Source organism: Zonotrichia leucophrys, chromosome 2 (assembly GCF_028769735.1).
Source record: "Zonotrichia leucophrys gambelii isolate GWCS_2022_RI chromosome 2, RI_Zleu_2.0, whole genome shotgun sequence".
Lineage (NCBI taxonomy): Eukaryota > Metazoa > Chordata > Aves > Passeriformes > Passerellidae > Zonotrichia > Zonotrichia leucophrys.
The window spans coordinates 138380530-138407185 of NC_088171.1; the positions used below are offsets into that span (position 1 = coordinate 138380530).

At 38.3% G+C, this 26656-nt stretch overlaps 1 protein-coding gene across 5 annotated transcripts in view; it reads left to right on the forward strand.

Annotated features, from left to right (window-relative positions):
• The first annotated feature begins 202 nt into the window (after positions 1-202).
• CSMD3 (CUB and Sushi multiple domains 3) overlaps positions 203-26656 on the forward strand; it is a 593532-nt gene continuing 567078 nt past the window's right edge. For all 5 annotated transcript variants that reach the window (XM_064706591.1, XM_064706593.1, XM_064706594.1 and 2 more), the window contains exon 1: positions 203-552. In XM_064706591.1, coding sequence (XP_064562661.1) covers positions 375-552 — 178 coding nt within the window. In that variant the 5' untranslated portion in view covers positions 203-374. The remainder of the gene's footprint in view (positions 553-26656) is intronic.

Below are 26656 nucleotides of genomic sequence, written 5' to 3' on the forward strand. Positions count from 1 at the left end.
ACTGATCCTCTTGAGAGAACAAGGGGGTGGGGGGAGAGTCTCAATTGCAAATACTGTTCGGAGTTTATTGGAGAGAGCGAGTGAGCGTTGAGGTGCTCTCCCGTGGCTCCCGGTGGATGCTGCGAGGAGGGAGGATTGTGGTGGGTTTCGGCTGTGCAGGGAGTTGGGGTAGCGGGGGGGGTGGGGGAGGAAAAGACACGATCGAGAGTAGCTGAGACTTTGTGCCCCCGTTGGAGAGATGGTTGAGTCCTCGTCAAGGTTGCTGTGGTATCCCAGAAACACCATTCACTCCGAGCTGTGACCGCGCACCATCAACAGCAACAACTCCGCTGCGCCTGGCCGAGGAATAGGAATTAGGAGCTCTCAAGAATAATATGAAAGGGATCTGCAGAGGGGAAATCCGTGCAAAGGAATCGAAATTAGCAGACTTTTGGGAAAGGGGATGTACTAAATGTGGCCGGCTGGACTTCATCCTGGTGAAGAAAATGGAGATTAAAAGTGGATTTACATTTTGGAACCTCGTCTTTTTATTGATGGTTTCGTGTGTGAAAGGTAGGGTAGTATTTGAGTGGTATATTTTTAGGGGTCCATTTGCTTTTTGTCAGGGCGTTGCAAGCTCTCGCCTTGTATCAAGGTGTATTTCAAAATATATTTATCTCTTATTTTATATTTTTGCCCTTGGTACTTTGCAATGGAAATATATAAACGATCGCTAAGGCGGGGAGGAAAGAAGGAGTTGATTCAGAGCTCTCTTCGGAGATAGGAAATGTATTTGCTTGCCAGAGCTGGCGTTCAATGCAGTGACTGAGCCGGGGCTCAATAAATATTCTTGCAGTATGCTCAAACGGAGACGTGAGTTGGTTCATATAGCCTCTAACTAGTGTATATTCAAACAAATCCCACTGGTTCACTTTTTTTAAGGTGACGATGATGTTAGTGCCGGGTGTGTGGGGGGATTACCTACAATTCTGGATTTCTGTCGAGCAGCGGGATCTTTGCGGGAATGCCTGTATCGATGCACTTATTAGTTTAACCCGTTGCGTGGGGAAAGTTACGGAGGAGCCCAGCGTACTCGCAGCCGTCTCGCAGCCCGAAATGCGCTTCACGCTCAGCTGTCTGTACGCATGCAGGGCTCCCCGGCTGCCGGAAAGGTGCGTTAGTAATTCAGCCTTGGTCTGTCGCTGGGTGCAAAGATCGACACCTTCTCTATTCCCTCGCTTGGTCCCTTTTCTCTGATGTGTGTGAGGGAGTTTGGGTGGTGGTTTTTATCTCTATTTTTTTTTCCCCGAGGCAGCGGCTATTTTGCTTTCTTCTTGCTTCTGTGTTCATGAAAGGAGGGCAAAAAGGAAATGTCTAGTTAGCGGCATAAATATCTTCACTAAGTCTGTGCTTGCAGGCAGTTAAGGGAAATGCTACACACAGAGAAAAGAAGAAATATGTGGCTTGAATAATGTGCACCTGCAGAATTACACAGGCATCGCTAAACAGCGAAGCGCCGATCCCATCACGCGTGCCTTCAGTAAAAGGATCTATTCTGCTACTCCCCACTGTCGGCTGCCTACCCGAAATAATCTCCCCTTGTTTGTGGCCAGTGATTAATATCCGATTAATCACGCTTTTATCCCCCTCCTCATCCTCATCCCTCCTCCCCGCCACACTCATACACTCCCAGAATATTTAGTAGACATTATCGATCCCCTCGAGTTTTTAGACTTGGTTATCGCCTACAGAGGTTGCCTGCACGGGTGGGAAGGAGGTGTCTTGTGGGGGTGGCATTCAAAGGCGTGCCTTCCTGAGCTGGCGCTGGCTTGGATGAAACAGTTTATTGTAGAGCTTTGCAGCTGCTTTTCCCCCCATTTGCATCGCGTTGAAAAAGACAATTCGCGTTTCACGGGGAGGGTCTGGAGGGCTTTTACCTCATCCCGCGTTATCCTGACGCGGGGTATCCAAGGGGCTTGCCTGCGACGTTTATGCACACTGTAATTAAAGGCAGCCTTTCTGTGTTTGCATCTATTGAGGGAGCCGCTCCCGGCGCTCTGCCCCGGTCTGGAGATGATTCGCTGTCGGCACCGGCCCGGGCTTTTGGGAGCATTTCCTTTCCCCGGTTCAGCCTTCTGCCATAAGCGCGTTCTGGGTGCCGGGTGCCAGGGCGGGCAGCCCCGGGCTGGCTGCCGGCCGGTGCGGGCGCGGTGCCGGGGCTCCAGCGCGGTGCGGAGCGGAGCGGGCGCGGTGCGGGGGCTCCGGCGCGGCGGCTGCGAGGTGAGCGCGAGTCGCGGGGCGGCAGCACCCGACCGCGGGACGCGCCGCGCAGAGGAGCGGAGCGGCTTCCCCAGCACCTGTTGAGAGCCGCCGCTTGCCCTTGGGGGTGGGGTGAGGAAAAAACGCTGAGCACAGAGGGCAAAAGCTGCCATGGAGAGCCAGAAACAGCTCAAGAAAAAGGAAAAAAAGGGTTTTGGAAAACTGGCTCTTTCTACTTCTTCCCATTGTTAGGGCCTAAGCTTCCCCGATCCTGGCAGTTTCCATAGACTTCCTTTGGACTGGGGCAGCTCACCCAGAAATTGCCGACCCAGGAGGTGATGTTTTACATTCTGGATGTGGGTTCCTTTAGGCAGCCAAGCCTTACAATGGCTTACACTCACTGACTGCAGCACTGCATCTATTCTGGACGTTTATATTAATTCTCCTTCCACTCCCGTGAATGAAAGCATTTTACTTAGATTTACATTCCCATTGTGTCAACAGAGCTCCTGCCCCCAGAAAGCAGAGGCAAAGGATGAATGAATACCTGCCCACGTAAAACATTGCAGATGTTGGGAGCAAGATGACTCCACAGATCCTACATCTGCTCTACCATTGCTTTGCAAGGCCTTTTTACCACACCCCATCTCTGCAAACTCCAACCCATACCCTTCCTTGTTTAAGCATTTCTACTGAACAGTCCAGCACCACATCATAACACCCAAACTGTTGCTGTCATTCCTGTCATCCAGACCATTTCCACAGCTTCGCTTGATATTTGCCTCTCAGGCTTTTCCAATTTTTGTCATTGTCCTGTCATCTTTTCCCCAGTCTTGATCCACAGCTCTCCCATCATTACATGTGCCAAACTATCCCAGGATGCTTGAGGAACCAGGCTCACATCTGGATAATTAGGCTTTCCTTGGATATATTAATATGGACAAAACAAATCCTTCACATTTATCTACAAATTCATGACTCTTTGGAACCTTCAACAACATTGAAAGGGGTTAGAAAAGGGAGAAGAAAGCAGGGGAAGGTGGAAGAAAGGAAATAGTAAGAACTGCTGAGGAAGGAGTGATAGGAAGAGCTAAGTAAAAAGGAATTGTTCCTTTTTCAATTAAAGTCTTGCTTATACAATATCCCATTTATGCCATGGAACCATCTCCACCAAAATCTTCCTTCAATAGGAATGGAGTAAAAAAGCAAAGAAATGACACCACTGAAAACTGAGCGGTGTGAAAGGCATTAAAACGAACACATCCACCATCCAGCCTTGAGAAAAGGCCGAGCAGAGTGATTCCTGATCAGTTACAGGGGGTGATGAACCCTGTGTTCTTCCCTTCAGATGAAGGAGGCATCCAGGAAAGCTCCCTCCCCTCACACCATGGGAGAAATGAGAAGCACCATTGAGGCAAGGGAGATACAAACCAAGTATTGAGGATGAGGGAATGGAAAACTCCACTGTCCAACTCCCTTACAGAAAGTGTGGAAGAGAGCATGAAAGAGTGGGAAAAAATTAGGCAGCATCAGTGAGCTTTGCCTCCTGGGATTTAGCAAAGGACTTACTTGCATGCCTTCGGTTTGGCACCTCCTTCCACCAAAAGAAAAAAAAGAAGAAAAAAAAAAAAGCTTGTGATAGATAGTGGAGGCAAATCCTCCATCTCTGCTCCTTGGCTGTCTCTCCAAGAGAGAGCACCAAGGTCGACTTTTGTCTGCCCGGCTAAAATGAAGCTTTGCCGCTGCTGTTGTTCCTCTGTTCCCCTCTTGCAGTTGTGACAAGCGGAACAAGGGCAGCTTTTAAAATGAAAGGGAGATGAAGCACTGAGATTTTAAACGGCTCATTGACAAGAGAAGTGATGAGAAAATGAAAAGCATTTCCATTTCCAGTGATGGGTACCTGGCATGTGGGAGTATTTAGCAGGGACAAAGCGTGCCCTGCTTCTTTTAACCACCTCTGCCATCTCCCTTTTCCCTCATTCCAACCTCAATCCCGCTCCCTTCATGCTCTGCCAGCCCCTCCCCACCGCTTCCTTCCCAGTCACTTGATTTATGCAGTTACTGACGATGGGTATGGGATTACTGGCGGATGGCTTTCCCCAGTGGGGCACGGCTGGGCGCAGCGAGATGCTGCTGGCTCTGTCCCCGAGGCGGGAATGGTCGGGAGAGTAGCAGCAGGTTCAGGTTTCCTCACATCCCGATGGTCGATGCCGGCGCTGCATCTTTGTGTGATGTGTGTGTGTTGAGTTAGTTCGTGTGTTTGTGCATGTACTCATGCAGGGGGATAGGGACACACTGACTGGAGCGGGGACAGCGTGGTCCTTCCTTTCCAACCCCTCCACACCCGCTCGCCTCCTCTGGGGAGCCCCTTTGCCTGGCCCCCGCGGGTGCCACGGGGCTGGCTGTGCTGCTCACCGCCCCTCGCCGTGTTTTCAAGCTACGCAGCTCTTCAGGGTTACAGTCAAAGTTACCTCTGTCCCCCCCGCCTTTCTCAGGACTAAAACACAGCGTGGCTGTGCCCCCGCTTAGCACTCGCCTCCTCCGCCTCCTCTCCTGCAGGGCAGCCGTGAAGCAGCACACGGCCCCTCCCGGCAGCGCCAGCAGGGACTGCTTCTCCTTTCCCTGCCGGTGCTACTCGGGGCTCACAAAGGGCACAGGAGAGCCTCAGCTCCGCTTTGCTCTCTGTCATTGTGAGAGGCGGCAGTCCCAAGGCGGAGCCGGCCCCGGGCAGCTCCACCCGCGCCCGGCTCCGGCCGCGGTCCCGCAGCCCCCGAGGTGTCCGCGCCTCCGGGCGCTCCTGCTGGCGGAATTCCGTCCTTTGGCTTTGCTGACTTCATCTCGGTCACTCCTGCACCTCTTCGGCCCACAAGTCTAAGGCAGCTCTAGGAGCGTCGGCTGATTGGTTTTGTCGGCTGACACACAGAAATAGCCCCCAGTTCCTAAGCACAACCAGCCCGTTCCTCTGCGAGAGGCTGAGCTCTTGAGCAGCCCTCCAGGGTGGAGAGGGACAGGCTGTACCTTCAACTCCATTATCAGCATCTCAGTTTGCCAGCAGCAGTGCATGAGACCTAAAGAATTCTGTGGATGTGCTTCAAAATTCCTCCTTTTCCAAAATTCCTGTGCAGAATCATAGCAGAAACTTATAGTCTACCGGTGGTTTTTTCCTTGTTTGCTTGTGTTTGGGGCGGGGGAGGATGTTTTTGAGCAACAAGTCTAGCAGGATAATTGCCCATCTAGCTTAGTGTCGTTTATCTCCAACCATCACAATTAGCAGCAGGCTAGTGAAAGACTGCAGAAACACAGCAAGTGGAGTGACTAGCACGTCCTGGATTGCAGCAGCCAACAGCTTTGGATCTCCTAAGATACAGGCTGCTTTTGAAACATCACTTTGGAAAGGCATGGACTGGCCTGTGTTCCGTTCATTTGTCTGTTGTCTTTCATTCTGCTGCTTTTTTCCCTTGCCTTGCCTTGCCTTCCATCCCCATTCCATACCATGGCATTAATATAAATCCTGCATTCTTTCCACTCTTCATCTGGCTGAAAGCACTGGTTTGTATGAATATTTGTGATAAATTTGGTTGTTGTTGACATGATGTGAAGATCTACCCACAAAATCTTATTCAAACCCATTGAATGTACATGTATCTGGTAACAAGAAAGAAAATCGCATACTCTTTCAGAGAAATTTGAAAAAGTTTTAAAATAACCTGTGAGGATGGTTCAATTTGCCTGATTGTAACAACTTTTCAGGGAAAATGTTCTGAAGAATAAGACAGCCTTGTGTTGTAGCTTTTAAAAAAATACTGTCTTAGACATTGTCTGATTTTCAGAGGTATTGAGCATTTACATTTTCAGATGGCTCTAGTAAGAGTCTGGGGGACATGTTAACACCTCTGAAGCAAGGCCAAGTGAGTCCAGCATCATGATACTGAGAGACAGAGAAAGAGTATAAGTAAAAAAAAGCATCTGTAAAATAAATTAAAATTATATATAAAATTTTAATTCTACAGAATCTGATAAATTGGAATGGTTGGAATAAGAAAGGCTTTATGATCTGCTGTAAAATTAGTTGTTGCTTTGGTTTTTTTCCCCTACTTATAGGAAACTTCAATTCTAATTCCATGGGGTTGTGATATCTCAGCTTCAGCTACTTGCTGATGCACATCATTCAGCTTGTGTTTCTGAGCATAATGGTTAAGGTAAAAGAATAGAACAAAGCATTTAGGGAAATTAGTTTACCAATTACCTTACAAAGCAATTTCCAGGAAAGAGCAGTCAGAAGAGAACAGACAACTTGGTCTAAGTTGTTGATTTTTTTCCTTAAACCCTTATATTTTTAAGACAGCTCTTACTATGTGAGATATTTGAAGAAGCAATTTTTAAGTCATAAATCAGAGACACATCTGATAAAATCAATTTTTACAAGGTTATAAACCTTACCTCAAAATTTTAAGTAATTTCCATGCTAGAGTTTGTTGCAAAAATCCATAACTTTTACAATATTTAGACACATGCCTTTTAATCACATTTACAGAAGTATGTTTCCTTGTCAATGAAATGGTACAATTTCTTTACAAAAAATAAAGATAACATTTGTCTTTGTCTAAAATTCAAGGGACAATATTTGGCAATTATCTTAGGCCTAAATAGAACAGTGTATGGCATGTAATGCACTAGTTTTAAAACTCCCTTAAAAAAAAAAACAAAAACCAAAAAACTAGTAGTAGGAAATGTTGAAGGTCTCCTTCCCAATATCCAGTTTATCTTCTGGGACGTAGAATGGAGAAGGATATGGGACTATAAGGAGGATTATTTAGAATACACATATACACACAGACACACATTTACATTTGTACTTGTTTACATTCAGTTGTTTACCTTTCCTGGGCAGATTTACAATCATTGCTGCATTGCTTTGTTCTCACAGAACGTGTAAGATTTAGTATGGCTTCATAATTTCAGCATTACAGATGCTGAGTACTGTTGTAAATGTCAAAGATGGAAATAGTGGGAATACATCATGCCCTTCCCAGGGCCTGAAATCTTAGTTGGGTAAGTTTATAGATTTAGGAACAGTGTTACTCATAAAAGGGGGAGCCCCGGTATATTGATGAATGGCAAACAAGGGATCCCAGCAGAGCTGCTCCTCTCATGGAATTCTTGTTGAAAAACAAGATGGGATGCAGCCAGCACAGACACAGAGAGATGGACTGCCCATTTTCCCTTGGATTCTACAAAATGCTTCATAGCGTCATGTGTCATATTTGCATTGTATCATAGAAATAAGGAAAATAACTGTAAATAACTTAACCACAGAAGCATTCCTGGGGCGATGAATTCTCATCCCCCAAGGCCTGTAAATAGCACAGACTGTCTTTGCAAAAGAACTGAAAGAATTTGGAGGCTTGAGGCAGAAATGACTGAGTTGATTACTTGGATTATACTGCTATTGAATCACAATTTCTGACCTTGAATTCTATTCTGTCTGTTTCCCCTATTTATGTATCTTACTAGCCTTATGCATGTAACTAGTTTGATTCAATTCTCATGGAAATATGTATATATGTGTAAATTATATCCACATATTTGATTATGTTATGAAGAAATTGAAAAGACTGCATTGTTACCTGTCAAAGGCACAGGTAACAACTCAAAACTTATGTGCTTCCTAAGTTATCTATTACCTCTTAATTTACTGTGTATTCCGAATCTCAGAAGGAAGTTCCACTATAATGCATAATTGATTTCACCAACAAAAGAAGAGTGATAGTAGTGATAGCTAGGTGTACTAGTTAGGAGAAAATCTTGATGAAAAGAAATAGCACTAGTTACTAAAACCAGTAATTAAAAAAATTAAGAATTGACTGTCATATTTATTCCTAGTGGTTTAGGGTTTTTTTTACCAAATATAGTTTCTATAAACTCTTTTTAGTAGATTGAAAACCTCTAATCACCTTTCAAGTATACAAAAAATGAGCATGTCTGTGCTATCTTCTGGTTTATTTTAATACTGGTGTTATCATTTGAAGAGACTGACTATCTCAGAGGTGGCTCTGTTTCAGTGCAGTTGAAATGAACCCTCTGCCATCATTATCTCCTCATAGAGCTGGTTTCAAACCCAGCAAGCAGATACCTTGGTTAAGGTAGAAGAATAGAAAAAAGCCTTTGAGGGAAATTAGTGGTTTGGAGTTCTGAGTGAAAATGAACCACAGAAATGCAAAGTACACATATTCTCATTGAACATAGTGTTGAGATGGAACTACTTGAATTACAAAACCTTTTGTCCACTATTTAATCTGACCCAGAACGAAAACTTCACAGACTACTATAGTTAGCTTTCTTGATTGCTGTGCAATTATTTTGGGAAATGAAGCTTAGTCTAATTAAAAGTATTCTAAAAGCCTATACTAAAAGTTGCATTTTTGCTTCTTTGTATGATCTTTGACCCAAAGGTACCTAGAATTTGTAAAACAGGATATAAAAACAACCTCTAAGCTGTCTGTTGTTTGAGCCCATTGAAGGCAAAAGGAGAGTCCAAAATAAAATCTCTGAGAGTAGATTTTCCTGTTTCTTTTTGTACTGAGTTTTGAATTATAATTTTCTGTACATATATCTTGTTTCACTCATAAATATTAATTACAACAGAAGTAATGTATTTCACAATATATGCTTGATATTTTAATTTGAAGTGGTCTTTGGAAAACTTATTGCATTGTAAACCTAAGGATTACACAAGTAAATTGTTTATGATTAAGGGAAAATAAATTATATATTTGGATACAGTAGGAAAATGCCCTTTCCCCATTTCATTGATGGTCACATCAGCTGTTCTAAGGATGAGTTTACTGGATTCAGTGTAATGATTGTATGCTAATACAATGTCAGGTGTAGTCCCTAGAACCCCAGAATGGTCCTGTTTTTGTCAGGACATATGGTGAAGTACAGCAATTTTTTAACCTAGCTTCAAGATTTCATATGAATTTTTTTTGTTTTTCAGTAAAGCATTTTGGAATTTGCACAATGCTGCTAATGGCTGCAGAGGAACTAAGAGGACTTAAGAAAATAGATTGCAGTTTAAAATGCTTCAAATTTAATTATAAATGCAATTTGGTTTTACTCGCATCAGGCTATCATATATTCCAGTATGGAGTTACACTGAAAATGTGAATTAGCTAGTAAAACCAAAGCACAAAAATCAGAAAGTTTCCATGTTAGTTTTATTGCATTTTTGTCCTAACACATTCTTTGTATTTGCCACTGCCTTATTTTAAAGACATCTAATATGCTGAGTCAAAATCCAAAGAACTGAAATATAGTGGAAACCAAAAGTTCAAATCCTGACTCTTGGGAAGCCTACATGGCTAAGCAAAGACTTGGGGAAGAAAAGAATAGGTCTTTGGCTACCTGACATAACCATGAGCATTGGCTTTGTGTTAACAAATGCTTTTTTCTTGCATCTCCAGGGGCATGCAGGGAAACAGACACACCAGCACTCCTGGTAGCAGGCATCTGTAACTGTCCTCCATCAGGAAGGATTCTGCCTAATTCATGGCTATGCTCTCATCATCTGTAATTTCCCTTGAACACATCTGTGCTGACACTTGTTATATCACTCCTGCTGACTTGAGCAATGCTTGTTGCATAAAATGGCAGAATTGGGTGGGTTGGCAGGGACCTCAGAGACCATCAAGTCCAACTGTTAACTCAGCAGTGCTGAGTGCCGTGCAACTTTAGTGCCACAAGAGAAGAAATATGCATACTTAATAATGCATAACAAAAGGACAATCTTTGCATCAATGTAGTGCTCACAAAAGTTCTCAGCTGATTAGAGAGTTTTTATTGGTATAATATACTGAAGTGTATTGGCATTTGCACTGTCAGCAGTGGAAAGTTGCACCAATCAACCACATAAGACATAGTCTTTTTGAAAATGTACTGACAAATATTTGATTTGTAAAGCTATTTGTCTGATATAGAAATGAGCAACAGAATAATGTTTAATATAGAACAAGTTCAACAGCACTGCTGACTCCTGCATGCCTACCTCCATAACTTTCCTAAGGATGTGCTTCAAAATTCCTAAATCTTTCTAGTACTACAATTGCAGTCCATTGAAACATGTATGAGTTTCTACACTATTTTCAGCTACTTTTAAATTAGACTACCCATAAAAAACCCCACCATTCTCCTAAGCTCTAGCCATATATTTTTACTACACTCAAATCTAGCTCATCAACTAGCTCCTGTAATTTTTCTGAATTTATTCAGCCTCCTCTGCACTTCTGGGCTCCCTTCCCAAATTCTCTTCCCACTCCACAAGTACTGCTGGAAAAGTCCCAATAACATAAAGCCTGCAGAAAAATATAGAAAGTTCTCTTCAATTTCCATGTAATTTGTAAAGTCCTTTTTTGGCCTAAAGTAATAATCATGTAAGGGTGATATGCTAGGAAATGAAATATCCTCCCAGCCTTAGAGTCATAGATTAGACTTACTAACTTTTTCAGGAAGTTCTTTGGATTTTATATCATCTCCAAGAATGCAAGATTGGAAGAGTGGTTTTTAGTTATATTTCTTTTCATTCTTTAGTATCTCGTGCCTGTTTACCTGATTATTTTTTGGTAACCAAAATAATATCCATTCACCCCAAAGAAGAAAACTTCAAAACACACTTTAAAAAAAGTCCAGAATTGGATAGTGAGATATTTTCACACTCACTTGCGTATAAATGAACCGTATAGAACCAGATAGTTAAAAGTGGAACACTTGATATATTTTGAAAATCCAAGATATATATCTTCTTGGTTTTTCAAGCTCTAATGTATACAGTTTAACTGTCCAAGTGACATGATAAGAGAAATTTTACAGATCTAATATTACTCCTGTTAATCCTTTACTAATATCATTGTTCTGGGATGACCACTGACTTGTTGGGACTCTGGATTCTACATAATATTGTAGAATAAAAAATAATTAAATATAAAAGGAAAAAATTGCATATGGTAAAACCAGGCTAGATTTGTCGGGATGCTGTTACACACTTGCTCCCATTGACTTTGTGTATTCCAATGAAGTCAGGAGGGTTTGCTGTGTATCTGACTTGTGAAAGGTACTGTTCCAAATTGCTCCCTTTGGGGCCTCCTGTATTTGTCCCCTCTTTGAAATCCGTTGACAGCTGAGTTAACACAAATCTGAGTCAGAGTGTGCCACAGATACCAACTAAGGAAAGAATCTGCTCATCAGAACCACTGTAATTATTAAGGAGACATGAATTTCCTCCTGGAATTTACAATAAATCTGAGGTAACTATATGGAAAATGGATAGTTTATTTTAGAATATTGTATGCAATACAAGGAGCATTGAATCATCACTTCTGAAAACATAACTGCATTGCAATATTGAGGTGTTTTCTGATGAACATTTTCTTTATTCTTACAAGCTTTACTATTTTGCATTATTAAGCGAGTACAGTGTCCTGTAGGTAAACATCCTCTGGCCAAACTGATATGGATATATTGTTTTGATCAACCATTTCTCCTCATCTGCTTTCTCCATGCTTCATATGTACAAAATTTATTTCCACTATCTCTTTTGTATCGTACCTTTTTTGTGCTTTAAATTCAGATTGCTCTGGGCAAGGTTCCTATTTTTTGTCAGGCACACTTGGATGATTGTGCACTTTTTAGAAGGTCTATCTTTGATTTTTCCTCTTTTCCCATCTCTTATCAGTATTAAAAATATGCCCATTATCTACTTGAATGTTCATATTTTACAATATTATTGTCTTTTTTTTTCTTACATGACAATACTATTTTTTATTTCTTTTCTATTGATGGCTCAGTTGGTGTTCCTAACAGTGTTTCTATTTCACACTGCTTGGTGGCTCTAAGTCTTCCGAGTCAAAGCTTCTTACTTCTCAAGTGAGAAGTGCACTTTTGAAAAGAGTGATCATCCATTCAATTATAACCTTATTGAAATATTTACCAGGAGATTATTTTAGAGCTTGTCCCTACTGAACTGAAGAGAAGATTTGTCATTGACTTTTAGCAGAACAGAGCAGATTGATACAAAAAAGCAAAATACTCATTTCAATACAGAGGAGTTTATTTAGGATGTGACAGCTCTACAAAACTCTTTATATCTTGCATGGGACTGAACTGATGAAACTGAAAAGCTGTAACAGATGACCTCCACCAGATTCTATTTGCCAGTACCCTAAAATGGTATTAGAGCTAGCTGGGTAAGTTGTTGACACTCAAAAACCTTACAGGCCTTGGTCCCTTTCAGTTCACTGTCTTATGAAAGTAGTTAAGTGAGTTGACAAAAACAATGCTTCAGACTACAAGATTAATAATCAGGTTTTATTATAGTTTTCAAATCCTATTCTAATTCATCATTCATTTATAAAGATGGCAGGAGTAAGGCTACAGTTGCAAGATGACCAAAAATCTAAAATCCTTTTTAAAGTTTAAAGTAAATAGTATCAACATTTTAGAAGACAATGAGTCAAAAGTTTATTAAACAATCACTTTTTTTTTTTTTTAAACTGACTTGGTCTAGAATTTGGCAGAAACACATGAGGAGCCCTGAGAGTTTAAAGTTTCTGGCTGATCTCTAAATCTAAAACAGCTGAGCAGATTTAAATATTTTGTGTAAACAAATTTGCATCCAGGCTGCTAATCTGCATGCCAGCTTTCAGCTTGACATTTTCTGAAATGATGGAAAAATGCTAAGCCCTTAATACTAAATGGAGTTCATAATGGAAATGCTGACAGACCCTTAATTACCTGTATTGTGATTCTGCTGAAAGCTTCTTTATCTGTCTAATCTTTCACAATGCAGTTAAATATATAAATTCTTGAAAGGAAGAAGAAAAGGAAATTTACGTTGGAAATACTAAACTGTAGCAATGCTATATTTTCTTCCAGACATCCACTTATGGAGGCAGCAGTGACAAAAAAATATTTTAAGAAAGATATAGCATTATCTGTGCAAATGTAAAGGCAGCCAATTATGCTTAAAAGTCTAACTTAAACTCAATTTTTCAAACTTTTTGAGTCACCTTTCTGGCAAAGTATGATTAAACAGATGCAATCAACCATTTTTAATATGATAATGAGGTATTATCATAGAAGAAACTTCTTATTGACTTGATATGGCAAAAAAATCACAACCAACAAAACATATCGAAATTATCATTCCACTGCCGTAATACTGTATACTTATGCTTAGCTCTTCTTCACTGAGTGGAGGAGGAAGCAGAGGACAATATGAGAGAAAGGCCATTGTCTGGAGTCTAATTTACAAATTCTGTAATGCAGAAACTCCACTATCTGCCAACTTTGGAATAGAGTCTTTATGATTCTCTGGAAGAGATTTTTTTGTTGTTGTTGCTGTTGTTGTTCCCGCCATGAAAATCTTCCCCAGTTTGTCCATGCTATAACCACCTGAAAAACTAGACAGTATTTGCTCTGCAGAGATTGCTCAGGGTGGATGACTCGGACATCCCATCCTTGCTGCAGCTCCACACAATCTCTGCCCCAGCCAAGGCACACGGCTGTGCCTGTGGAGCAGCTTTCACACAGGACCTTCAAGGAAACAGAATATCCTCCAGCATTTTTGCCTTTGTGCTTTGCTGGGCGAATGAAATTTATTTCTCCAGGGTTCCCACAGCAATGACTGACAAAGCTCAAAGAAAATATCCTGAATGAAAATGAGAAACATACCACTCTGAACCACAGTCCTTTCCAGACTGCCACCTTCTCCAAAAAGACACCTGGAATTTTAATTTTTCCTTATGAGGAAACTACTTCAGTACCAAGATCAGCTATTTGCCCATCCCTGTATCTTCTTTGAGTCTGCCTTTCTTGACATAAGGAAATTATAACTCTGGGCAGTGTTCAAGATAGGGGTGCATGGGTGTTTTTTGTAGGGGATAAATTTCACTCTCTTTGTCTTACTCTTCTGTTTGTGGAAGTGCCATGGAACATGAAGTCAGTAATTTCAAAGAAATTTCAGTGATGCGTCTGAGGTCAACTCTGAGTTCAGCTCTCAGGTCAACTCTGAGTTCCAAGCTCATCATCATGCAGGTATCAGTTAGTTATATTTTCCTATATGCATATGAATCTCTAAAACTTGCCTACTTCTGCGTTTGCACGCCTATTGATTTTGTGAGGACATTTTGGAGTACCTTGACTTTCGTGCATCATTTGATTACCCAAAAGATCTTAACATCTCCAGTCTAGCAAATTTCCCTACATACTCCTTACTCTGTTGAGGATAGAGATGTGAGGAAAACTGATGTCATCATTAATCTGAAAGCGGCAACCTCACTTTTGATTCATCACTAAGCAAGTGATCATTACTTATTCTGTCTCTTATATTTTAACATATTTAAGTTCATTAAAGGATCTTTCCATACATCCTACGTATTTTTAATGGCTTTTGATGTTGAGCATTGTCAAGAGATTTTTGCATGTTCACAGTGACTAAACCTAAAAAAATTAGTTTTCTGATTAATGCACCTATACCCAGAATTCTCTTCCCTGGTGTGACAGCTTTAACCAAGGACCAAAAGCCACAGGAGAAGAGCTGCCTGTATACATTGTCTTCTCTGCTACCCAGAAGAACCATAAATATTTTCTAAATCAGGGCACTTTTCATAGTACTTCTGAGGTACAATGAGACTGTTTAGTACTTTAATAGCTGACTTAAAATATATATTACTTGAGTTGTAGGAAATGGTGCTGTTTCTGTTGGAAGCATTTTCTAGAATTTGAACAAATTACTATTCCAAGCAAAGTTTGGAGACACTGAGCTCTTGCAGTTGTCATGTTTCAGATGAGATGTTGCTGGCATGTCTGCTCCTGAAAGATTGCATGGTATTTTTCACAGAAGATTGTTATTAGCCTTCATCTGCTGGCTGAATTCCAATTTGGATAATTGCATTCTGCTATCTAAATTCTCTAAGCAGAGTGTGTTAAATAACCTTCTACACTTCCTTTTCTAATCTTCTGAGGGGCATTTCTGAGAATTATTAAATAATAGATCTATTTAATCTAAAAGGCAGCTGCTTCTAAATGCGAAGGAAAAGGAACTGTTTTAGAAGGTGTGTTGACTACTCAGTGCTCAGTGATAAATTACACAGTGGCATTGGTGTAGGAAATGCTCCTTAGCACTGTACAAGAAAATAAAGAAACTACCTCCTTAACAAGATTGCTGTAATTTAATTAAGAGTTCATGGATACATTTTAGATAAACAGTACAATATGCTCTTCCAAGATGAGAAGCACTAGCCTGGAGAAATCCATATAGAAATTTTTGGAAAAGTTACAAGTTATTGAAGGTTGAAAGAAAGATTTCTTATTCAAGATGAAGGATTAACACACACAACTTTAGTACACAGGAGAATATAGAAAAGTGCAAAGCTGTGCAAAGCTTTGAACTTCCTCAGATATGAAAAAAATCAAAGGGAGAAAATGGGTCACTTGGACCAGTCATGAAGTCAAGTCCCAGATTTGAAATAAATGGATGAAAAGGAAATATTGCAGATGTAGTTGTGTACAATATTTTGCTAATTACATACTAGTTCAGTTGTTTCTTTCAATGTGAGAAAAGAAAGGAAGGGAATTCAATATTAATCACAATTGCTTGACATGTCTTTGAAAATGTGCAATATCTGTAATTATTGGACTAGTTTAAGGATAATTTGTTAAGCATCAGCTCGTTGGTCCATCAAAAGTGGTGTTTGCTTCTCCCTCTCGACCTTATGGTAAGTAACAGCACTCAGTAAAGTAAGAAAGAGATAGGAAGCAAAGAGATGCCACAGAAATGTCTTGACTCAAAAGGTGTTCTCATATTCACAATCTCCATCTTTCCTTGGGGCCTGTTGACACAGATGTGTTAAAGTAGAAGAAACCTTTTCCTGTACCCTTTCTTCCAAACTTATTTACCTTCTACCGAATGCCTTCTATCAAGCCCAAAGATTTTTGCTCTCCATGAAGAAAAGACAACAGTGTCAACATTTTTGCTCATGATTGTTCCACCCTACATTTTGAGAATTCTGTACAGGTTCACAGTAAAACTTTTTTGTAGGGGGTTTTATAGAGAACAATACAATCACATAATAATTCTATGACTCCTGTTACTGTTTGGCATTATTTTAGTTCAGGAAAAAAACATCATACCCACTTGTGCTCTTAAACTATGTCTAAGCTCAGTCCAATCTGTTTAAAAAAGCACAATAACAAGATCATTTTAGGTAATGTTATGTTCAAATTAGGCATTCACTGGGTTGATGCATGTCTGGATGGAATGGAAGCAGAGGTTGTTTATAGCCCTTTGAGGAAGCATTTAAGTCCGGTTCTAAGAAAACTCCTTTATTACAGTGCAGGTGGTTGAGTTGATTGTGATCTTGAAGATTAAGGATATCTTCATTTCTCTGATGTTACAGAAACACAGGGAACTTCTTGGCTTGATTGTCACTATGACTTACTGTTGCCAAAAACTGCATTAACTGCTATTTTGGAGCCTCCTCAGTACAGAATTTTCATTAGCTTAGTTTCTTGTATGAATAAAAAATTAGTAGATATGAGTGTAACACAATATGCATAGTTCCAAACCAAGTAGCAGCATTCTTAAGATAATGATCAAGAGAAAAATGGAATGAGCTTATTCTCTCTTAAACACCTTCATTATCTGTTGGTTTGTGAAACTTCAGGTACTTTGGTGTGCAATTTAACACTACATTGCCAGAAAGATTCAGTATATATGTTGCAGTTCGAAATGCACTTTGAAGTCTTCTGTTCTTTATAGTTGTGTAAGAAATTGGCTTCAAGGGAATTGCTACTATCCTTCGCTAGAGAAAAACCAAAAATAAAATCTTGAAGTTAGTGGGTCAAATATCATCTGCTTTAATTACTTTAAACAGATGGAAACCATGAATAATTATTCATAAAAGCCTTTTTATATGCTTTTTCAGGGGGTATTATTGCAAGATTTTTTCCGTTACATAAATAGCAAAGTGAAAAAGAGCAAGTAATATCACCTCATATCTGCATTAAGAAAGAGCAATAAATGGTTTGTTTTATAAGTGCTCTGAGAAGCTGCATGGGTCCAAATCCAGTGCAGACAGCACAAAAAATTTCTAATGATTGAGATCAAACTTGATTGACAGATTTATTTCCAAGCTTCCAATTATTTCTTTATTTTTATCATCGGGTTTCACTAATGCATGCTGCTAAGAGGGCAACTGGGTATTAGTTTCTGGGAATTAGATTTTTCACTAGGAGAAGACAACATACCTCTTTTCAGATAAACTTTCAGATAATGCTTGATTTCTACCAAAGGAAACTGTGCAACATTTTCAAAATTCACAGAGTAAGAGTTCATTCATACATGAAAGATTTTTTCCTGACAATTACCCCACTTTCATAATTGTATTACATTTCAATTTGCATTTATATATGTATTATTTCTGATTTTGTGCTCACTAACATACCATGTTTTTGCACCTAAAATCAAACATTTTCCTGCTGACTAGTGGAGTAAATATTCTTATATAGAATGCTGAAACATATTAAAAAATCAAAACCATGGTCAGACAACTGTAGTTGGTTGGTTGGTTGGTTGGCTATTTAGACCCATGCATCTGCTCAGTTTCCCACCCTTCTGAGCTTGCTGGCTATTTGTATCAGCTTCTGAAAATTTCTCCCTGTCCATTCTTACAATTCAAGGTATACCACAGTATAAAATAACTTACACAGTCGCAAGTGCTGAAATAATTTACTTCCTACAGTCCATCAGCACATTTCAACTAAGAGGCAGCAGGTTTTTGAATTGCTGTTACACAACTACAAAACAGACATATGAGAATGTCTATTTCCTCTTGCACTCACTTGTGGTTGTGAACTCAGTCCTCTGTAATAGCACACCTTTCTTTTTTTATTTTTTAAATATATTTCTGGCAGTTCCTAAAAAAAGAGTTTGAATTTCAGAAAATGAAAGCAAAAAGGGAGGATTCCTCAAGTGCCTCTCATTCTACATTTCAAAGACTAAAACAGAAATTTGAAAAAAGAAGTTATATATTTGCAAAAAAAATAAGCAAAAGTAATTGTTGCTTGTTTCTGCACTTTAATAAGAATGCACTGTACATTGCTAGTTAACTGCAAATAAATTACAAATTATGGTTTTGCCTTTGATATATTATTTTTCCTTCCCAAGACATTTCAACACCTGTTTATCAAAACTGCTTAGGCAACCTCACCAAAATTAGTTTTTTGTTCCTGTTTGCATTATAAACATTGTGGCAGGTTTTTGGTTGGTTGGTTGTTCTGCTCTTATTTGAGAAGTGGTCTAGGGGGTCCTTTTTGTCACATCATAACAAGATTTCACAAACTTTCCATCTTAGGAGTGAGAACTAATGAAAAAAAGAGCCAAACAAACCTTGTGAGAGCGTTTAGGGCAACGTGTTCTGACCTGATTCCACAGATGCTCATCTATTGAGACAGTTACTAAGGACAATTTAAATTTCAGTTTGTTGTACGCGTTTTGGTCCTTTGGGTTAGGAGTTGCTACTTCCATGTAAGCATTACTTCAATAGGAAGCCATACAATTATTTTAGGTATCTTCCTGTTGTTTTCTCTGCCCAGCTGGGGGGTTTATCTGCCAGTGAGGCAGCCTGGCTGCTCACCTGTGCAGAGCAAGCAGACCTGCAGGGAGCACTGGATGCTCCTGCTCAGAGCACAAAGCAGCCACGCAGAGTGGAACATCCTCTGTGCTAACTAGGCCGTTTCCCAACGTATTATAATAATTTCACACCACATTATTCTGTGAGTCTTAAATGATTGAATGTCTCCTTTGAACATTCAAAGGTTCCCTACTCTGCTAGCTCACTGTTATCGCTTCCTACATTGCCTCGTGGCAAATTATTTGAATATACTGTAAGAAAAGGGAGATCATCAGTATCCTATTTGCATACAAACATCATATTATTTTCAAATTATCTTCTTTAAGGTTCTCATTTTCTTAGGATGTTTTCTTCTGCCTGTATGAAGTTTGCTCATTCTATATGCATTCTTCTATTAGTGTTTTGTTGCATAACATAATAGATTTTCATTTCCACCTTTATTCTCTTCCTGGATATAAGTGCTAAATTACACAATGGTAAGAACATCAGCAATACTTCACAATTAAGTTTTACCAATTTATACGAAGCTAGTCAGAAAAGTTAAGACAAAAATTATACAAAATTAAAAAAAAATCAACCAACTCTTCACTTTCTCACTGCATAAATGCTTGGATGGCTTGAATATTCCTATCATTGTCACTTTGCCTAAAAACTTACAGAAAATTTCTCAGGCTCATAATGCCTTAGGCAGCAACCCCTATGCTTTCCCCTCCCACATAAAAGAAGAAAAGGCTTGCTTACCCTACAGTCTTCATGGATGTCTTTGGCTCACTCCAGTAACTGTATTGTTTTTGTGTTGTAGGAAAATCTTGTACTTTGAGGGACACATACTTTGAGGGATAAGGGAATGGGAGGTGATTTTTCTAAGAGGAACATGCTGAAAAAAAGTTAATCTATGTACAGTTACCAGTGCTTTTAGTGCTGACAATGTCTGAACTGCAGACATGCTGAGATGTAATGGGGAATCACAGCTTCAGGGAGCCATCTGTGGATCTCAATGCAAAATCATTCAACCCAGCGAAGTTAAAGCAGAAGCAGATCTATTTGATTTTTTTTATCTTCAGCTGAGAAAAGATTTTCTAAGGAAGATTACAGGAGAATTAATAGATTTCAACTCTACCTTATTTCTTCTTTGTCTTGACCAAACTTCTTTATGCAATGATCTGTTTTTTTTGCAGTACATAATATTAACATTGTACCTCTCATTGAGAAAATTTTAATCTAATTCCTAAAAGACATTTTCATGGCAGCTTTTGAAACATAGGGAAATATGTAATTATGAAATTCCTTAACTTTTATATTCTGGAGTTCACTACCTGAAAAATATCTCAGGTGTTATTAGTATTGTTAAAGGGAAGTGTTAGAACCTTACTGTGTTAGGACTGAGAAAAAGTAAAATGTTCTTTGAAGCAGAATTCTGTCCATTGCTTCCTCCCTCTAAATGACAGATTAATAAGGATCTAAAGTATGTACAGAATAAAATGAAATGCTTATTTAATGAAACTGTTATTTGCCTCATATTCTACATATGGTAAGAACTTTTAAGTGATAAAAATAGCTAAATAAAAGATTCCATGGCAAGTCTTTAAAAAAAATGTCTCACAAAGATTGCCATACATACCACACTGTTTCTGGATTTCATGCAGCTCCTTTCACTGTCAAGTACTGAACCAAACATCACTAAACTTAGCATTGCAAAGTTCATGGGGCCTGTGGCTGGCTTCACAGGCTTTCAGGTCCATAGCAAAGCAGACCACCATTATGAACAGTAAAACATATGTAAATCCATCACTAATTGCTTAGAACTATAAAGACAATAGTTCTTAGACTATAGAGACTATAAAGACAAAGATATTTCCTTTCCATTGCTAAAAATGAATTGCAATGTATGATCATATAATCACAGTTTGACATTCAAAATAAAGCACAGACATTCTGTGTTTGAAGTCATGGAAAGGGGGAGACGTGTAGGGGAGAAAGTGGCACCCAGGCAGATTATTTGCCCAGTGATTTGGTTATTTTTATTCCAAAATACAAGTTCTCTCTGCTACTGATTAGGAATAGCATGTTTAAAAGCTGCAGTTCATGTGGTGTCAGCTAAATATTGCCACTGTTTGAGATGTGAATAAAGAAACATTATCTTTCACAGAATACTGGTTTTCTAATAATCTCTGGCAGTTAAGTTTTTCCTCAAGTATTTTAATAATGCTGCTTAGATATATAAAAATGTGATAGTCATTTCTAGTAAGTGAATGTTGAAATATGTTTTAAAACTTTCAAGCTGGTTATGAGGGTTTTAATTGCTCTTGTTTTTCCAGTCTCTGTCAATACATTATCTGTCACATAAATGAGTACTATTAGTGGGATGTAACATGTTTGGTCGTAATTAAGACCCAGGTCCAATGTTCTTAGTGATCTTTCCTCATTGTATTTTGTATTTCAAAGTGATTCATTAAAACTGAGATTATTTTTTAGATTTACTCTCTTTCCTAATAAGAGTTGCCTCACCTTACCCGTTTCTAATGGAATTGTTTTACTCACATGCCAAAAGAAGATTTCTCCATTTCAGGATAACAGCCTTACTTTAAAATACTGAAAAAGCAACAGCGACACAAACATGCTGTTATGAGAAATCCTGGTCCAAAAGACCTCTAAGATAATATGAAGTGTTAGTAAAATAGAAATGCAGTATATGTGAAGCAGCACTAGTAAGAAGAAAAAAAGAATATGAAAAGTATTTCTAGAAAACTTTGTAAGGGTAGTTGATCCAGAATAGATTGGTTAGACATAGTCTGTTATGTTGCAAGAGTATTTATGACTTTTTAAACTCTCTCATGCATTACATTTCTTATTATCTTCTATCATACAATTTATTGACTGTTGTTATTTCATCAGTACAATAATTCCATGCAAAATCTTCTTTAGCAGTGCCATGCATTAAATTCACACCTGTTTCAATGGACATTTGAAGTGTTCTTTTGATCTGATTAGTAGTGATAGAGAAAAGAGGATGGCCAACTCTGGACAGACAAACAAAACAGCAGAGACAAAGAGAAGCTTTGAAACTGAACACAAACATATATTGGCTTCTAGTGTAAAATACCTTTTTTACTACAGAATATCTGATAGCTAAATAGTGCATCAAAATTAAGGGAGAAATGGAAAATACCTAGAGCTGAAGTGTTAGTCTAATGTGTGAATGCAAGTAAATTGGTACAAAGTACAGGTGCTTAGAATAGAGAGCATACCAGATCATTTAATATCTTGATTGAAAGTTTGGTTTCCTTTTTGTTTTTCACTCTCTGAGTTTCTTTCAACTCTTCTCAACTTCTGTTCACACCTTTTTTTCAAGGCACTTAATCCTTTTTGTCGCAGTCTTTAAAGCACCTTTAATTCTGCAGTGTCATCTCTGGTACAGGCTGGGCACTACTGTCTGCAGTTTTCTAGATACTACTGGATCATTAATATTATGTAATGACATTTTTTAATGATCTGTCTTACATATTGATAAACTATCCTAAGCTTTAATATATAGCAGTGCTATAATCTTTAATGCATGTTTCCTTCTACCAATGTCATAAGGGAATACTATTACTTGTTACCTTGCTTGCAGATAGAAAATCTTTCTGCAATGGGCCAGATTTGTTCAGGGTATTTAGGTACCTAATGATCCAGGCAAGTTCCTAGCGGAACTGACAGAAGCCTAAATGTGTAAGACCCATTATTTCAATAGGTGTTAGGTACTACATTTTTCAAAGTCATGCTATGCCCTCTCTGGAAAATACCTTTTAAAAATCTTAAAGAATTTTAAAAATGTCTCAAGTGACTTCCCAAAGTTACAGAAGTCTTTCAACAAGCAGAAAGCTGAAGCCATATCTCCTGATTCCAGGACACCTCTGTTAACAGTGATCCACGAAAAATCCTCTCCTTTGCTATGAGTAAACGTAAAATATTAACCATGTTTTTACTAAGTATAAAGAAACAATGTCCAAGGGGCTTTTTATTTAATTGTGAATTTCTATTTTCTTCTAATATGATACTAGGTTCTATGTCACTTTTCAGTACTGATTTGCCTTACATATTAAATAATCAGCTTAGTGCAATAATTCATAAAATAGAAGTGACACAAGTCTTTAATTACTAGGCATTACTTTCTCTCACAAATATTAAAATTTGAGTGGAAGTATAAACTGATATACAGTCAAAGCCATTGGAAAGGGATGCATATGAGAATTATTAGTGTTGACTAAAATAAACAAATAACTGTACTTCCAAAATATATGTGCATGATCTGGTAAATGAGACTGGTAAAAAAAAGAATTAATGTAGAGTTTTCTAATATGCACTAGGAATGATTTCTTTTTTGAGATTAATTTTACTACAATTTCTCTAAACCTGGTACACATCTGGCAGCTGGTGAAGTGAAAGCACTGCACTTTATGGTGATTAGCACCATCTCACTGTTTCCTTGTGCTCCCTAGTCCACCTGCACTTGCACTATGCTGCATTCTGTTTAGTCTGCAGCCTTCCCAAGCTGAACTTGGTGTCTTTCCTGTCTCAGTGCAGTGTGTAGCACAATATGTGCCTTGTATATGTCAATATTTTGGAAATATTGTCACAAAATAATGGCTGAAACTATGCATGTAGATGATTCAGTGGGTCTAACTATTGACTGCTTGTTGCTTTTGAAAGGCAGAATTGTTATGAAATACAACCAAATCATAATTTTGCATTTCCAATGACAATAACAATTTATGTCCATTTTTCAAAGACATTAATGGCAAAAGGACATTGAAAGATCAAACCTCATCTCTGTGGGATTCTTGGCCTGTAAATAAACCGGACTTCAAAAGTTTTTAAATCTCTTAAGCATGTTTCAGTAGACTGATTAATGATTAATCAAAATGCATGTAACAATAACCTAATTATCTTCAAAGTTAGTTTGGTTTTTGTTGGGATTTATTAATTATATTAAAGTCCAAAATAGAAAATATTTCTCTTGAATGTCACAAACAACTTCATACTTTAACTGGAACTTTTTCAGATTAAATCAATTGCTAATTTTCAATGAAGAAAAATTTGGTGGTTTCTTGAAAGTTTTTATTTTTAAGCATAAATTCAGAAAAATGAATTGCCATATTATATGCTAGATGTGCAGTAAAAATATGCCTACCAGTGTGTAAATATTCTGATTTCTCAAATATGCATTGTGAAGGTCTGCATTCTTGTCCATATTCCATTTTTAAAAAATAGAACACATTTTTGCCAAACATTAATGATAATTTTGACATATACACACTGAAATTCCATCCCTGAATTGTAGAAAAATGGAACTAGCCACACAATATGCTGAAATGTGCAGAAATCTCAGGAAAAAAAAGGGCAAACTTTCTCCACTCCCTTGGTATCCATTCAAATTTGTATGCAAAGAGGCCAATCAAAGAGGCCAGCCAGTATTTAATTCATTCTTGTAATAAAATACATACCAAAGTTTTTATTATTAATATGCTTCTCCACTACATTGCTATTGTTTATTTATGTCTGTAAGATGCTAATAATTTTTTTAGCTTACATTGTTCTTATAAAAAATTTACAGTAAGAAAAGAGGTTACAAGGTTGTAGAAAATCAGACCAGATGCAGAACAATGAAGAAGTATGTTCTGGTATTTATCTTGCACTTTTATTTAGTGGTGTCTCAGTTGTATGTAAATATTCTATCTTGGGATGTATTTTCTATATCCATTACAAGTTCAAATAATATAAACTTTAAAATTATCTTTTTTTTTCCCCTGAAGTTTGGAGGGTTTTGTCCATGTTTGCTATAGTTGTATTGGCCAACAGCTATTATTAATACTCAAGGCAGGGAATTCTACTTATGATTTAATAGCCATCTTTTGGTTTGGTATGTAACTCATGTGACACAGAAAGAAAATTTATTTAAGTGATAAATAAATTTTATCACTTGAACCAAGTGCTTGAACCAAGGACATTTTCTGGCTTGTATTCTTGATCTTCCTTTTGTGTCCAAATGTATACTTCTTTTTTTTTTTTTTTTTCTTTCCCCCGTGCTTTTTTTGCCAAATTGCAATAGAGTGACTACAAATGAAGGACTGGAGAATGTCCAAAAATCATAGTCTGGTGTTTAGGAAAATATAGAAGACGAGTGAATGTCTTCATGAAGAATCAACAGTTTCTGACCCAGGGAGAATACTCTAGTTATAAGCTTCATTGTAGTGTTTCTACTTATTTTTTTTCTCTTTGGGAGGTTTTTGAGACTAGGAGGTTTCAAACTGAAACTGCCACACCTAGAAAGAGGAACAGAGTGTTGTATTAAATTGAAGTATTTTGAGTAAAGTTGTGACTCTTGACATTTTCTAAAAGTCACAGAATCATCAAGGTTGTAAAAGACCTTCAAGATCATCTAGTCCATCTATCCAAAATCATCATAATAACCCCAAAGCCATATTCACAAGTGACATATCCAGACCCCTCTTGAACACTTCCAGAGACAGTGACTCCACACCACCTCCTTGATCAACTTCTTCCAGTGCCTAATTACTAATCCAGTAATTGTTTTGGGTTTTTTTTCATAATAACTAATCTGAACATCTTCTGGTACAAATTAAGGCCTTTTCCTCTCCTTCTTTCACTTGAGACATGCCAGAAGAGAACAAATCCCTACTTCAGTACAACCTCCTTTCAGGTTCTTGTACCAAGCAATGAGGTGTCCCCGAGCCTCCTATTCTCCAGACAAAACTATTTCAGCTCCCTCAGCCATTCCTGCTAAGATGTTTTTTAGACCTCTCACCATCTTTGTTACCTTTTGTGGACACAAAAGATGAGTACAGACTAGAAACCTAGTCTATTAGATGGATTTTGAGAATGCCTTCTAGATGTTCTGAAGACAGGAGAAACAGGATGGCCTTAGTGCAGACTAAGTATCAGAGAATTTCTCAGTGTTTCAACTCCATCATACTAAACCCCAGGCTTTTAAGTTTATTCTGTCCTTGCTGTTTTGGGTTGGGTTGGGTTTTTTTTTTTTTTTTTTTTATGGTAGCCAAGCAGATTGTGAATATTTCACATTCAAAATTCTCAAATCTTCAGAGATACTTCAGCTCCAGTTCCAATTGTATCAGTTGCTTTGAAGTAACTTATTTAATCCTCAATTTAGCACAGAACTTCTATATGCCTAATACTTTCTAAAAATCCTGTACCCAAAAGGCATATTTGGATAACATCAACACTTATCCAGTAGACAGAACAAATCATGAACATGATTTGCTACATATCATTATGTATCGATTCATCAATATCTATTTGGGAGATCTGTAGGTGGTAAAAAAAAGGGAAAATGTTTTATTAAGGTTTTTTACTAAGTCAAAATAGCATGTAGTAGTGATAAATCTTAATAATTATGAAAAGTAGTTGAATTTAAATACCTTGGCTTAAATATCCTACACGGGATTTTTTTTTTTTTTAATAACAAGGATTAAACAACTATTGCCAAATAATACATGGTTTGTTGAAGGAACTGCATTTACTTATGGGTTTTGGCTGTTTGCTGTATGGGTATTTAAAGAAGCATGTGTATCTTGTCTTTCTGTGGATGTTTATTTTTTTCCTTTCCTCTGGTTTTGTAAATTCTCAAAATATGAATGCATCAGAAGTAATTCACTGGCCGTGCATGAAACACTTACGTGCGAAAACACAGTGACTGCTCTGTTTCTCATAGC